The sequence below is a fragment of the Crocodylus siamensis genome, chromosome 6 (genome assembly GCF_052110815.1).
Source record: "Crocodylus siamensis isolate JL-2025a chromosome 6, ASM5211081v1, whole genome shotgun sequence".
Lineage (NCBI taxonomy): Eukaryota > Metazoa > Chordata > Crocodylia > Crocodylidae > Crocodylus > Crocodylus siamensis.
Window position 1 is genome coordinate 84,215,378 of NC_143400.1, and position 13,230 is coordinate 84,228,607.

Below are 13,230 nucleotides of genomic sequence, written 5' to 3' on the forward strand. Positions count from 1 at the left end.
CAGGCAGCCTGCAACCACCCTTGGCCTGCTCAGCTCTGCTTCACTTAAAAAGAGTCAGCACAGTGGTGGCAGTGTTTGAACTAAAGCTCAATCAATAGGTTTTAGTTCAAGCACCCCCACTGTCTTTTTTAAGTGCTGGAGCACTGATGCATGTGATGCAGGAGGCTGATGGAGCACACCAAAAAAAGGGTTTATTTATGTCAGTACTTTAAAATGCAAATTAAAGTACATCAGTTATCAGATCAGCATCGACCGATACAGCTGATTAATAATCAGCTATTGGTATCAGCTACGATATCAATGCATCCCTACCAGTTAGCTTCAGTGAGGGAACTCCAGCTACCTTGAGCAAGAACACTCAGACAATGGGGTTCAACACTGACAAGCACAAGGTGATGCACCTGGAGAGGAAGAACCAGCAGCATACCTACAGGCTGGGGAACTCCCTTCTCGTCAGTGCAGAGGCAGAAAAGGATCTTGGAGTCACCACTGATGCCAAGATGAACATGGGCTGGCAGTGTGGGGATGCGGTCAGGAAGGCCAACCGCACCTTGTTGTGCATCCAGAGATGCATCTCGAGCAGGTCCAAGGAGGTGATCCTCCCCCTCTCTGCAGCACTGGTCAGGCCGCAGCTGGAGTACTGCGTCCAGTTCTGGGCACCGCACTTCAGGAGGGATGTGGACAACATGGAGAGGGTCCTGAGGAGGGCCACTTACATGGTCAGGGGGCAGCAGGGCAGGCCCTATGAGGAGAGGCTCAAAGACCTAAACCTGTTCAGCCTGCACAAGAGAAGGCTGAGGGGGGATCTAGTGGCCTGGTGCAAACTAGTCAGAGGGGACCACCAGGCATTGGGGGAGTCCCTGTTCCCCCGAGCACTACTAGGAGTGACAAGAAATAACAGTCACAAGCTGGCAGAAGGTAGATTCAGATTAGACATCAGGAGGTGTTACTTCACGGTCAGGGCGTCTAGGATCTGGAACCAACTTCCAAGAGAAGTAGTGCTGGCTCCTACCTTGGGGGTCTTTAAGACAAGGCTAGACAATCACCTTGCTGGGGTCGTTTGACCCCAGTACTCTTTCCTGCCATGGCAGGGGGTCAGACTTGATGATCTGCTCAGGTCCTTTCCGACCCTACAAACTATGGAACAATAGTTGGGCTCTACACGCTGACTGGATTAGCAGACAGCAGGTTGTTTTACCTTTAGCTGTTGTATCCCCACGGCATTATAGGCCCAAGGGAGCATCAGCAGCACCTTTGATAGGTGACATGGCTGGAACTTAACACAATTCAACCTGAGACAGATTTCTGTCTGAGTGAGAGTCAAGTTGGGGCAACACTTGCACTAATGCTGCTATGGAAATGAGCTACAGACTGGAAGCTTCTTGGGGGACAGAATTTCTCTTCTGGACTTTTTTGTTTCTGTTCTTTTTTTCACGTACTTTTACAGGGTTTAACCTGTAGGGGAGTGGAAGGGGAAGAGCTGGGTTGCAACTGATGTTCTCAGCTCTCTCTCTCAGTATACATAATAAATTCATAATCCTGCATTGCTACTAACCTTTCTCTCCACGCTTCTTTTTAGTCCTGTCAATGTGGTCCTTGAGCTGGATGCGAACCTGCCTTTCATTAGGCTGATCTCGGATGAATGGATGTTTCATCAGCTGTTCAGTTGTTGGCCTCTGACTGTGGTTCTTCACAAGGCAGCTTTCAATGAATGACTGGAATTTCTTAGACCTACCAAGAGAGAAGAACGCATAGAAAAAAAATATGTTTTACGCGAGGGGCTGGAATTACACTCAAGTGGGGGGAAAAAGAGAGTATTAGGAATATCAGAGTAATTAAAAGGATCCTGTCAGCTTGAATTTTTTGCAGCTGAGTAATTTTCAATACACCCTTTAAATGATGAGTGCTGACAGATGTACAGGGCCCCCACTCTAACTCACAGCACTTTATGTAAAGTGCTATGAGTTAGAAAGATACCCCCCACCGCAACTCGACCTATTGGCGGGGGGTGGGATTTAAACTCCACTTTGGAGTCTACCAAGCATCCCGCCCCACCCCCCCAGCTCAGGCTGGGCAAACCCCAGCCTGCAACTCATTTCCCTTCTCACAGACAGTACTGGGGCTGGATCAGCTCAGCCCCAATTTCATGATAGATTGACCCTAGGGAACAGAAGTTCCTTAACATGCTCCAAAATTAAGGAACCTTCAACTAACTCCTCATTTGATGAGGTTAATTTGTCACATGATTGGCCACTTTTAAAGCACTCTGCAGTCATGTGTCACGGCATGACTGTACAGTGTTTTCAGGGGGCTGATCACATGACAAATATGAAACTTCTGTCTGTCCCCAATCTTGCCTGAAATTTTTCTTTCTGCTCTTTAGTGGAAGTTACTTGGAGAGGCATTTGAGCAAGACATGTCATTCCTCAGTCTCCTTTCAACTTCACTTTCTGTAAACACTCTTGCCACCTGCCTCTCCAATTTCAGCTTTGTAGGTTACCAGTAAATACCTTCTCCAAAAGCCTGGAGAATGGAAGCCACCGCTGACTTTCCAGTCAAAGTGACTGTATACAGGAGGTTGTAAAAAGCATCAAACAAAAGAATTGTAGAAAAACAGGGCCGTAAGGTCTGAAGTCACCTAGTTCAACCCCCAACTTCAGGCAGGATCATTTCCATGTAATCCATCCCAGTCAAATGTGTCTGACAGGTTTTAAGTTTCCCACAATGGGGATTCCACAACTTCCCTAAACAATCTCTTCCAGTACTTAACCTTCCTTCTTAGACTGTTCTTCCTAATATCCAAGCTACAGTCCTTTCGGAAAGAAACACTTCACCTTATTTAACCTCCCAATGTTCAGGGGTTGCAACAGTAGGTACAACATTTTTAGGCACAGCTATACTTTTCTAAGGAACTATTTCCTCTTTAACTCTATTTTACAATGATGGTACTTTTTATTTAAGGTAACAGATTTCTGGGTAAGTGGTTGCTTACATGTTACCAATTGATATTATGTGGATCTTTAATTGTTTTTTAGTTGTGTAGAATCTCTTAGTAATTCTTGTTTTTCTTAGCTATTTCACTCTCATAGTGTGCTTGGACAGTATGTACAAGACCTACAGGGCATCACTGCTTAGCTATAGCATGTTCATGAAATGCGCTGTACCAGCAAGTATGCTTCAACCTTCAGGTGCTCACAGATCAAAAATGAATGGCATGCCACTCCAGAAGTACTGGTGGGATGGAAAAGTTAAGTGAAGTCATCTGTTCTCCCTTGCCTGCCTTCCTACAAACAGTTAAACTAAACCCCAGACAAAGCAATTCCACCCAAGTCTTAGTAAACAAATTTCTCTTGGCTTCAGATTTTGTATATCAAAAGTTGGCCTGGAACAATTTTTGCCACACTGTAAACCCTAGAGAATAGGGATTTACAAGAAAGAGATGTTGACAGACCACTAGAATGAGTGTTATTTTAGCAAATAGGAAAATTAACGTAAATTAAATGTCAGAAGCCAACAGATATTACAGAATTGCATTGAGAGGTAAAACAATAAGCTTTTGGGGATTTTGTTTTTAAACTGCCAGACTAAATATGATTTATCTTTTAAGTATTAATCCATACAAATTGAGATGAGAAAATAAAACACGCAACTGGATCCAATTAAATCCCTCCTCTAGATGTATTAAACGAGCAAGTGCCCTTGCCTTGCTTTGTAGTCAAGAAAAGATTGTCTTGCTGTCTGCCAGAGTGAACAGGCCAGGTGAAGCACTAGCCAGCCCCATTCTAAACAGGATTTTGTTCTGCAGGCCTTTTATGGGGGAGGGGGGGGACGGACTATGATGCTTTAACTGGAGCTATGTGAGCTGCATAAATGCTGGGCTCAGCCTGGACAGCAACAGTAGCTGGAGGGTTCCCCCTCTCATACCTGCTCCCGAGCTGGGGCAGGAGGAGGGGGAGGAACATGACGACATCCAGAGGGAGCAGGAAGGGAACAGGAACCCACCTGCCCGATACCACTTCTGTAAAATTTATTCACACATCTACAACAATAGGCCATTTTCCCCGTCACCAGTAATGTGTTCATTTGTGTTCCAGTGCATTCCCTTGGATTAGCACCTTCTGTTTTAATCAGTTTGCTTACATGTGGGGCACGTATTTTGACACAGACATGCAAATTAGTTAAGTGCTGGCACTATATGCCACTGGGCTCTGCGACACAAAAATAAAGGAAGTCAGAAAACAAATGACATATTTTCTCCAAAGCACAAACATCAGGGGAACAGATTATATTCTGATGATTTCTGCTGTAAATCAAATGCATGTTTTGCATTGCCAGTCTAAATTTGAAGGGAGTTTCTTACAACAGCAGTTAAAAAGTAGCCTTCCTTTGTGTCAGCATGAGCAAAATAATCTGTGCATGCATTCCCCACACATATACATGTGCTTGTAGTAAAATGCACATGCCTAGTTATGAAGCTACCCAGCCAGACCTGGATTTGGGCTTCATTCAGGGTGGGGGAGGATGGGGAACGTCTCAAAACCTGTTACTCCCACCTGATTTTTGATCTTAAGGCAACAAACTTGAGCATTTCAGAGGAGATTTTAAAGGTTTCTCCTCTAAGAACAGCAGCAACCTGGAGATCAGCAACAGGCATACATAATTCCCAGTCTCACTGAGGTATTAGGCCTAGCAACGGCTCCAGAAGCCTTCTGTACCTCAACACTGATACAGACCACAATCACTGGACAAAACAACATGGATTATAACATCTGAGGTTCATTCACTAGCAACTACCAATATCATACCAACACCATCACCTGCTTTTACAGTATGCTTCTGCCATCAACACTGGACAGACTGGGTGATGCCTATGTCAAAGAATGAATGAACACCGATCGACTTTGGCTGTAGACAAACACACAGGCCTGTGACACATCACTAGCTTCCCTGGACACTCCATCACTGACCCCAGGGTTGCTGTTTTTAGGCAGCAAACCTTTAAAAACTAATCTGAAAGGGAACTTGTGGAACAGACTGGACTGTGTAAAGTATGGCTTAAACAGGGACTATGGATTCTTATCCCATTACCTGGATTAGCTTTTGTGACTTGTTGTTTTTAATATGGTTTCTTTGTTTTGCTTCTCCCAGCACTGCCCCCCAGCACCCGCTCTCCTCTGCCCTTGTAGTCAAATCTCTCTCTCCTTCTTATAAAATGTTCCTTGCACATCCGTTAACAGCATCTGATGAAGTGAGTGGAAGCTCATTCATACGCTCTCTCTCTCTCCAACATTAGTTAGTCTACAAGGTGCAAATGTACCCTGCTTTCTACTTAAGACCAACGCAACCAACTACATCCATAATGGAATGCCTACCCTCTTCTGGGAACTGCTAAAAGAACTGTAAGTAGCAGGTTAAACTGATACTCTAGGTACTCAAGAAAATACAAAATATGAGAATAACTATGCACCATCATAGCACAGCAATTTATGGCTAAACACTTGACCCATGCACATTTTTCAGGGCCAAATATGTGCTGGTGTAACAGCTGAAGTCAAGGAGTTTCAAATCAAGCAAAGAGCTTGGCCCTCAGTTTTGCATGTTTCCAACAGGAAGACTCATGCAATGCAGGAAATTCACATGGATTTTCACTCTGAGATTATAGCAACTTTCAGCTGCAGAAAGGAAGGTGGTACCATGGGCAAGTGAACCCAGGAGTATCAAGGAGAAAGACAGACCTGGTCTTGCTTGCACAAAGTAACCAGAAGCAAACCAGATGCTTCTGGCACAACTCTAATTAAAACTATCTTACCAAGCAGGAAATAAGACAGGGAAGGTAAGTGACTTGCCTGAGATTACAGAGATTAATTTACTAAATACTAGGAATAGTTGGCACCTAAAACCACCAGAATTCACACCTCCCTGCTTTGATCTGTTTTCTCTTTATGCCATTCTCAAGAGGACTCTACCTCTCAAGTCAAAAAATGGGCACTGAGTTCTCATCCGAAGGCAAATCAACAGAAGCAGGCCCAGCTGGGATCACCTTGGGGCAGTCTGTAATTTAACCAGGCCACCAGTAGGCTTTCCCCATGTTCTCTCTCCTTTCCTCTTTCCCCTATCTCCTGTGGAAGAGGGGATTAAAAAAAAGGACGGTCAGAAAGGATGGTTGCATCACAATGAAAGACAGAGTAATTCACATAGCTGGGACTATACCTGGCTACACCTACTGCTTCCTTGATGAAGGAACAGCAAATAACAGGAGCAGATGAATGTTCAGTTGTTATGAATGACCGAAACAACATGCAGTGCTGTATTTGAGCATGTCTATATGCCCTCTCATCCACGGTGACACCCTCCCAGACATTGACAGACAAAGAGGAAAACAACATTCAGGAGTCTTGCTTCAAGAGTCCCTTATGTGAGCCTCATCCTGCTCTGGCTAAAGTAAGCCCTCACTGTGTTGAAAAAGAGAGCACAGTATAACAACAGCTGCCGGCTGCTGGTGCTTATTCAGTCACAGACACACAATAATGCAGTCAAGTGATGCCAGAACAGTTGAGCCCATATGTCTGCAACCCTTGTGTATTATTCATGATAGATATGCCTCAGGCCTGCCAAGAACCACCAGCACCTTGTACAAATTAAAATGGTTTCAAGGGCCAGAATGTAGTTTACAAGAGAGCACAGGGAGAGCACTGCCACTTTGCGCGAGTGGACAAAGCTTGCTCATGACCTGAGTCTTCCCGTTATCAGTTTCTCCAAAAGAAGAATGGAGGGGAGGACCTGTTTCAGCAGAGAGGTAGCCGGCTGCATGGTTGCACCCTTCCAAAAGGGCGGCACAACAGCCGTTCTGCCCATCACAGCTCAGAGCCAGAATATCTCCTGGAGCTCACTATAGCACAGTGCAATACTTGCTGCTGGGTAGCCAGGGCTGCTTGAATGGCACAAGCAAACCCTGGAAGTCTGCACTGCAGAGAAAAAGCATGGGTGTTGTTCATGTTTATGGGTCTGGCTCCGATTCACTAGGACACCTTAGGACAAGTCACTCAGCTCCCCTCCGTATATAAACACTAACACTGCTACTTCCCCAGCTTGTGGGGCTGTGTGGCTTGAATAAATGTTTGCAAAGCCTTTTAAGATGCTTGGCTGTAAAGTGCCCTAGCCAGTGCAAATACCACTATTAGCATTAACAAAGAGAGGTTTGTCATTTCTTAGTGGGAGAATGAACTGTTTATGGAAACAAACAGCACAAAAATGTCAAGCTCTATTTGCTTATGAAATTCAGAGGAAGAAATTTAATCTCCCATTTCATGCTGATTTTAACCAGAAGAGAGAAAATTATAAGGAACCGGCTTTTAATTCCAAATAGGAATAGGACTATTTCAAAAACAGGTGCACGGATTCAGCAAGAAAACAGTGTTTTTGTTTGGGACAGCAGGCTAGATTCCAAATCCTTTGCCACTTATCACTGGCATTTCACTGACTTAACTTCATCTTCAGCCATCAAGGGCTTTTCAGCCATATTTTTTCCTATGGAAAAAATGATCTTCACACTAGTGCTCTAACTGGGTTGAATATAGTGGCATATGGAGAGGCTGACAGTCCTAAGCCCACTTAACATTACTTATCTTGAGGCAGGGAAGCACAGAAATGAGAGTGACGCTCATTTGAGGTTTTCTCTTGTGATTTAAGTGCTTGTGAAAGAGGTCATATTTGAGCATTTGTCCAGAACCTGCATCCCAGCAGACTGGACAAAAATCTTTGTGGGGGTCTGTACCCATAGCTCGTAGTCCATCACTGACTGGGCTCCAGTATTGCATCAGAATTTTAATCAAAATTAATGACTTGTACTTAAGAAAACTTTGTTAAACCCTTCAGATTATTGTGTTTCCAAGTCATCAGTGAACCTACATTGCTCTGAGCTGAATCCAGAAGCATGAACCTACTGAAACCTAGCCACAAACCTCACCTGAATTTCAAATTCATTAGGAAACCTTGAAAAATGTGTATAGCTTCGAGCTTCCTCCAGTACATTTCTCAGATCTCTGTCATCTAGTCAGAGGGCAAGGGTTACACTCCCAGGCCAGAAACAGCCTTCAAAATAGAATTTTTCTCAACTGAGTACTTAAATGCGCACACAGCCGGCACATGCAGGGTTTCATTGTGGAACAGTCCTTTCAGAGTACACTGCATTTTAGTGACACCCAACTCTGAGTCCTGTGGATTTCCTAAGTGTGCACTCAGTCCCACTACCCAAATCATTAATGATGATACATTAAGCAATACTGGACCCAGGACAGAACCCAGGGGAATCCCATTTGATACCTTCTCCAAACTAGATACTGAACCATTGATGACTGTGTTGAACATGATGATCCAGCCAGTTTTGCATTCACCTCACAATACTTTTGCCTAGCCTGTATTTCCTTAGCTTGTTAATGACAATGTTGAGAGAGACAGTGTCACAAGCTTTGGTAACATCAAGGTATATCACATCCCACTGTTGTCCCCACATCCACAGAGCCTGTCACCTTATCATAGAAGGAAATCCAGTTGGTCAGGCAGAACTTGCTCTTGGTGAATCCACGTGGTTGTTCCATATCACCTTGTTTTCCTCTAGCTGCTTCACAATCCTACTCCATGATCTTTCACGGTATTGAGGTCAGACTGATTAGTCTGTAAATATGGGCACTATATTTGCCCTTTTCCAATCATCTGGGAACTTACCTGACCTCCACAAGTTCTCAAAGAAGATAACGAATGGCTTCAAAATTACCATAGTGAACTCCTTCAGTACTCTAGGGGGCATCTCATCCAGCCCTGCCAACATGAAGGTATCTAGCTTCTCTAAGTTATCCCTAACCTGTTCTGTCATTACTGTGGGCTGTTTGTCTCCTTCCCTACCTAACATTACTGGCAATTGCACTTATCTGGTAGCTACCCCTGTATGTGAAGCTGAAGTAAAAGGAAGGCATTAAATAGTTCAGCCTTCTCTGCATCATCTATAACTAGACTTCCTCCTGCATTCCATGGAGGACCTATGGCTTCTTTGGTCTTACTCTTGACATATTTGCAGAATTACTTTTTATTGCCTTTTATGTGAGGGTGGCTGCTGTCTGCTGCCAGACTTGAGTCTAAACATAGCCTTAGTCTTCTCTTTAAGAAAAAGAGGCTGCAGGTATTAATGTTGTCAGGAAGAGAAAACAATACCAAAATGACATTGCAGTATTACAGAAACAGTATTTTACTCTAACCATAAGGATCCAGAAACGAGATCAAGATTCCAGAGTGTCATGTCAGTGCTGCCAAGGGTCAGGACAGTGGTGTCTATAAGCAATATGGGGTGATATGCGAGATATGAGGTGGCTGCAAATTTGTCAACAGTCCATGGTCTAGAGACATTTAGATCTACAGTGTCAGTTCAAGACCTTCCCTACTCATGAGATGCACAATTGTTACAGCTGTTCCTAATTTCTGACTTCAAGAGCAGGGAGAGTTAAGATACATAAACACAGAGGTATTAGCTGCAATAGGAGGGAAGGTTTGTCTCTAACAATTCTCGTTTGTGCAACATGAATTAAAATACTCCAGAGACAGAGATTATGACTTATCAGAACGTTGAACAAAATAAAACTCCTACTTCAATCCAATTTCACTGTAAAGGAGAAAAATGTTTTTGTTCGGCGCTTTCTTCCTTCATCTGCATGCCTTCTGTTCAGAGGCTCAGATTGCCTTTGATGAATAAACAATGCATTATCATGAAAAATAACCCCCCTTGCTAACATCCTACAATCAGCTTTGTATCATCGCAGCTAATTCCAAGCAAAATTAAATGAGAGATTGGCAGCACCTCAGAAAGTGCATGTCAGGACTGCGTTCTGGGCCAAGAGAGCTACAAGTATCAAAAGGCAGCTGTGCAAAGGGTATGTAGTTCATATAGTTCCAACATCTCTGTGAAGACTTCTAGCTACTGTGGCTACAGTTTCAGAGGAATAAAAAAAAAATCCACCTTGTACTGGCATTATATTAAAGTCCAATTAGTTGATGATTCAGCTGGCAAAACTCAATAACCTATTTTGGATCCTATGTGCACCTTTCAGGGGGCCTGTTAATTGGATGTTCTTGTTTCAAACTAATGTGCAGTAAGGAATAGTGATATCTGCCCTCTGCAGCACAGAAAACACTCTGGCATTCCTGCCATTTTGACCTAATTCCTCTTCAAAACCCACCTCAAACCATTCTTCCCTTTTTCCATGTCTTCAGACATTAAGCAGCAGAATTTCAGGCATCAAGACAACACTCTCACCTCCAACTCCATACCCCTGGCGCTCAGCATCTTTAACATGAAGTGGCAGAATTCTGCTGGTCTTTTAGGGCTAACCCACTGCTGAGTCTGGAAGGAGCAAACTATACAAACTAAAGTTCAGTGCACAACACCTGCTGGGCTTCAGGGATTCTTCTTTTTATTTCTTCCCCCCCCCCCCCCTTTTTGGTTTAAAGAAGGGTTTTTATTGAAGTGTCCTGGTTTTCTTCAAAATACTTTTGCATTTTCTTTCCTCCAAAATTTTAAAATAAATTCCAAACTATGTTCAGATCTCCACATTCCTGAGCCTTCAAGATAAACTATCCCTTTCTGGCATGTCTAAATGTTTCCACTTGAAAACAGAACTTTGCTGGAAAGAAGTGGGAGCCAAGTGAAGCATCACGTGGCTTCAGGCTGCTTAAACCCCTTCAGAAATCCAATGGCAACATTTATGAAATGGGAACATTAGTGAGTTTTCCCCCTCCCTCCTTCCCAACCTTTCACTCTCCAAGTCAACTTGCATCTCCACCCCACAACGTGGAGATCAAAACTCAGTCTTGTGCTTACTGATATTTTGCTAAGGACTTCAGTAGGAACAGGACCAGGCCCTTAAACCTGTATAGAGAATTTTTAGTACTACTAATAAAAATAAGTTATAACCCCTACAAACACACACTTTCCAGCACCAGAATTTCAGTTTGGAAGACTCACCACTTCTTTGATTTCAGTCTAGGGGCTGGGTTCCGGGGAATGAGGAACAGAGCTCTCATGGGATGCATGTCGCAAAGAGCTGAAAGTACAAGAGCATTAGATACACCAGGGAGAATAACAAGGAATGAGCATTTCAAAGATAGAACATATATAAACATCAGGTGGGACTGAATGGAGAGCACTGATATCTATGGGATTTCACTGGAATTAAAAAGGCTCCAGGTCTCATGATACTGAGGACTCTGAACAACCAATATGCTATAAACCAAACAGTGATACAGCTCTATAGCTGGCTGGAGCTGCTAATGTGGGTAGGAGCTAAACTCCCTAAAGATGGAGGGAGCATCTGGCATTTTGGTTTGGAGTTAAGGGCTAGCCCTGAAGCTTGTAACTTTACAGCTTTCTGTTAAGGCACTGATGGGCACAGAAATAAGGGACAGCTTAAGAACGTGTTGTACAGTGAAGTGATACTGGTGTCACTGGACTCTCTGCATGTCCTAGCATAAGGTCCAAAGGATTCTTACCAAGCTTATGAGCCACTTAAATCCAGTGCCTAGTTACGTACATCACAAGGAAGTCCTTTAAAATAATAGTGTTATTAGCAATCCATACTTTCCACAGACCATTCATACGTATTTTGTTTGGAGAAAGAGAGACCCAATGCAATTCAGTCCATTATTCACTGAATCACAAGGGCTTATTGTGGCATCTAGAATTTTTTCCCTATTATTACCCTGGGCTCCCTAGTGCATCCTCTCGAGATTTGGGGTAGGGATTTCTGGCATGTAGTTTATGGGTACAAGCAAACAGCAGTAGAAGCCAATACAACAACAGCGAAAGCAAGGCAGTGCATCTACTTACGAGGAGCGCCTTCTGCCATTTCTATGGCTGTTATACCCAAAGACCATAAGTCACTCTGAAACAGAGAACACACAACATAGGGAAATATCTAGCGAATCAGAACTGTATAACAATGTAGAGTCAGCTAAGTGGTACGGCATGGCACTCCATGGGAAAGGTTTCCAACACAAAAAATCCATATCATGCTTCAAATCTTATGTCCTTGAACTCCCAGATCAGAAGCTTTCATTTTTTGTGCTTTGGAATAAGGGTTTCCCCTCCCACTGGAGTTATTTTTTCTGAATGACTGAAAAACAAATTGTCAGCGATGAGATCAGCAAATCCAAAGCCACATAATCCAATGTGATCCTCTTTCAATAATAAATGAATAAATCTTTCAAGTGTAAAATTCAAACCCACAGCCACATAGTAGTTCAGCAGCCTTGCTGGGCAATTCTGTTCTGGCTTGTGGCAGCTTCAAACTCATGTGACCCTCTACATGCAACCTTACTGGACCAAGGCAGTAATGGGCCATGCAGATACAAAACACAGCTGGACTCTCCAGACAGAGGCATTGACATCAAATAGGAAGTCAATGAAATATAAATGTGCTCCCACAAATCTCTACAGATTTTTCCCTCTCTGGGGGAGAGAGAGAGAGAGAGAGAGAGAGAGAGAGAGAGTGTGTTATTCTTTCTCCCTATATAGTTCAATTCATACCAACCTCTGCAGTGTTGTCTGGACCCCTTTTATTATTTTAAGACATCTCAAACATTTATATTGGAATGTTTTATGTTTGTGAAAGAGGCCGAGTTGGAAACCTCATTGACTAAAGCTTTTCTATTGACAAAACCAGAAGCTGTAACTCAGGAAAAACTTTCATGGCTTTTAGTACGGAATTTCCTTAGGATGGACTCAAAACCTGCAAAACATCATACTGACCTGCAGGCCAGATCATACAGATTCATGGCACGCTTATAGTCATAACTGAAATCCTCATACATATTTATCATTTTTCTTTATCCTCACAGCTCTGATAAGCCAGCATCATACCATATTTTCTCACATACAACACACTCCCAAATAAAATACACACTTTGTTTTAAAAGCTGAAATGAAGAAAAAAAGTTCTCCCTTTGAGCACCTCTGGACTGGGGGGGTAGGAAAGGGGGAGGGGAAGGGGAAGCATCACAGCTAGCAGCTAGAGAGCCTTGCCTGCAACAGGTGCAGCTTTACTTTTGCTTTTCCCTGACAGAGACTTAAGTACTAACGTTGTTGTTGTTACCATATTTCCTTGATTATAATGCACACCTCCAAGTTCTAGCAACTGTATTTTGCAGGGGGGATTGGAAGGGTGTGTTGCAGGTAAGAAATCACAG

General features: G+C 43.3%; 1 protein-coding gene across 7 annotated transcripts in view; it reads right to left on the reverse strand.

Annotated features, from left to right (window-relative positions):
* Positions 1–13,230, reverse strand: part of TNIK (TRAF2 and NCK interacting kinase) — a 318,965-nt gene that overhangs the window by 86,921 nt on the left and 218,814 nt on the right. For all 7 annotated transcript variants that reach the window (XM_090055644.1, XM_090055648.1, XM_090055647.1 and 4 more), the window contains exons 8-10: positions 11,873–11,927; positions 11,012–11,090; positions 1,556–1,731 (exon numbers count right to left, since the gene is read on the reverse strand). In XM_090055644.1, the coding sequence (XP_089911770.1) occupies positions 1,556–1,731; positions 11,012–11,090; positions 11,873–11,927 (310 nt within the window). The remainder of the gene's footprint in view (positions 1–1,555; positions 1,732–11,011; positions 11,091–11,872; positions 11,928–13,230) is intronic.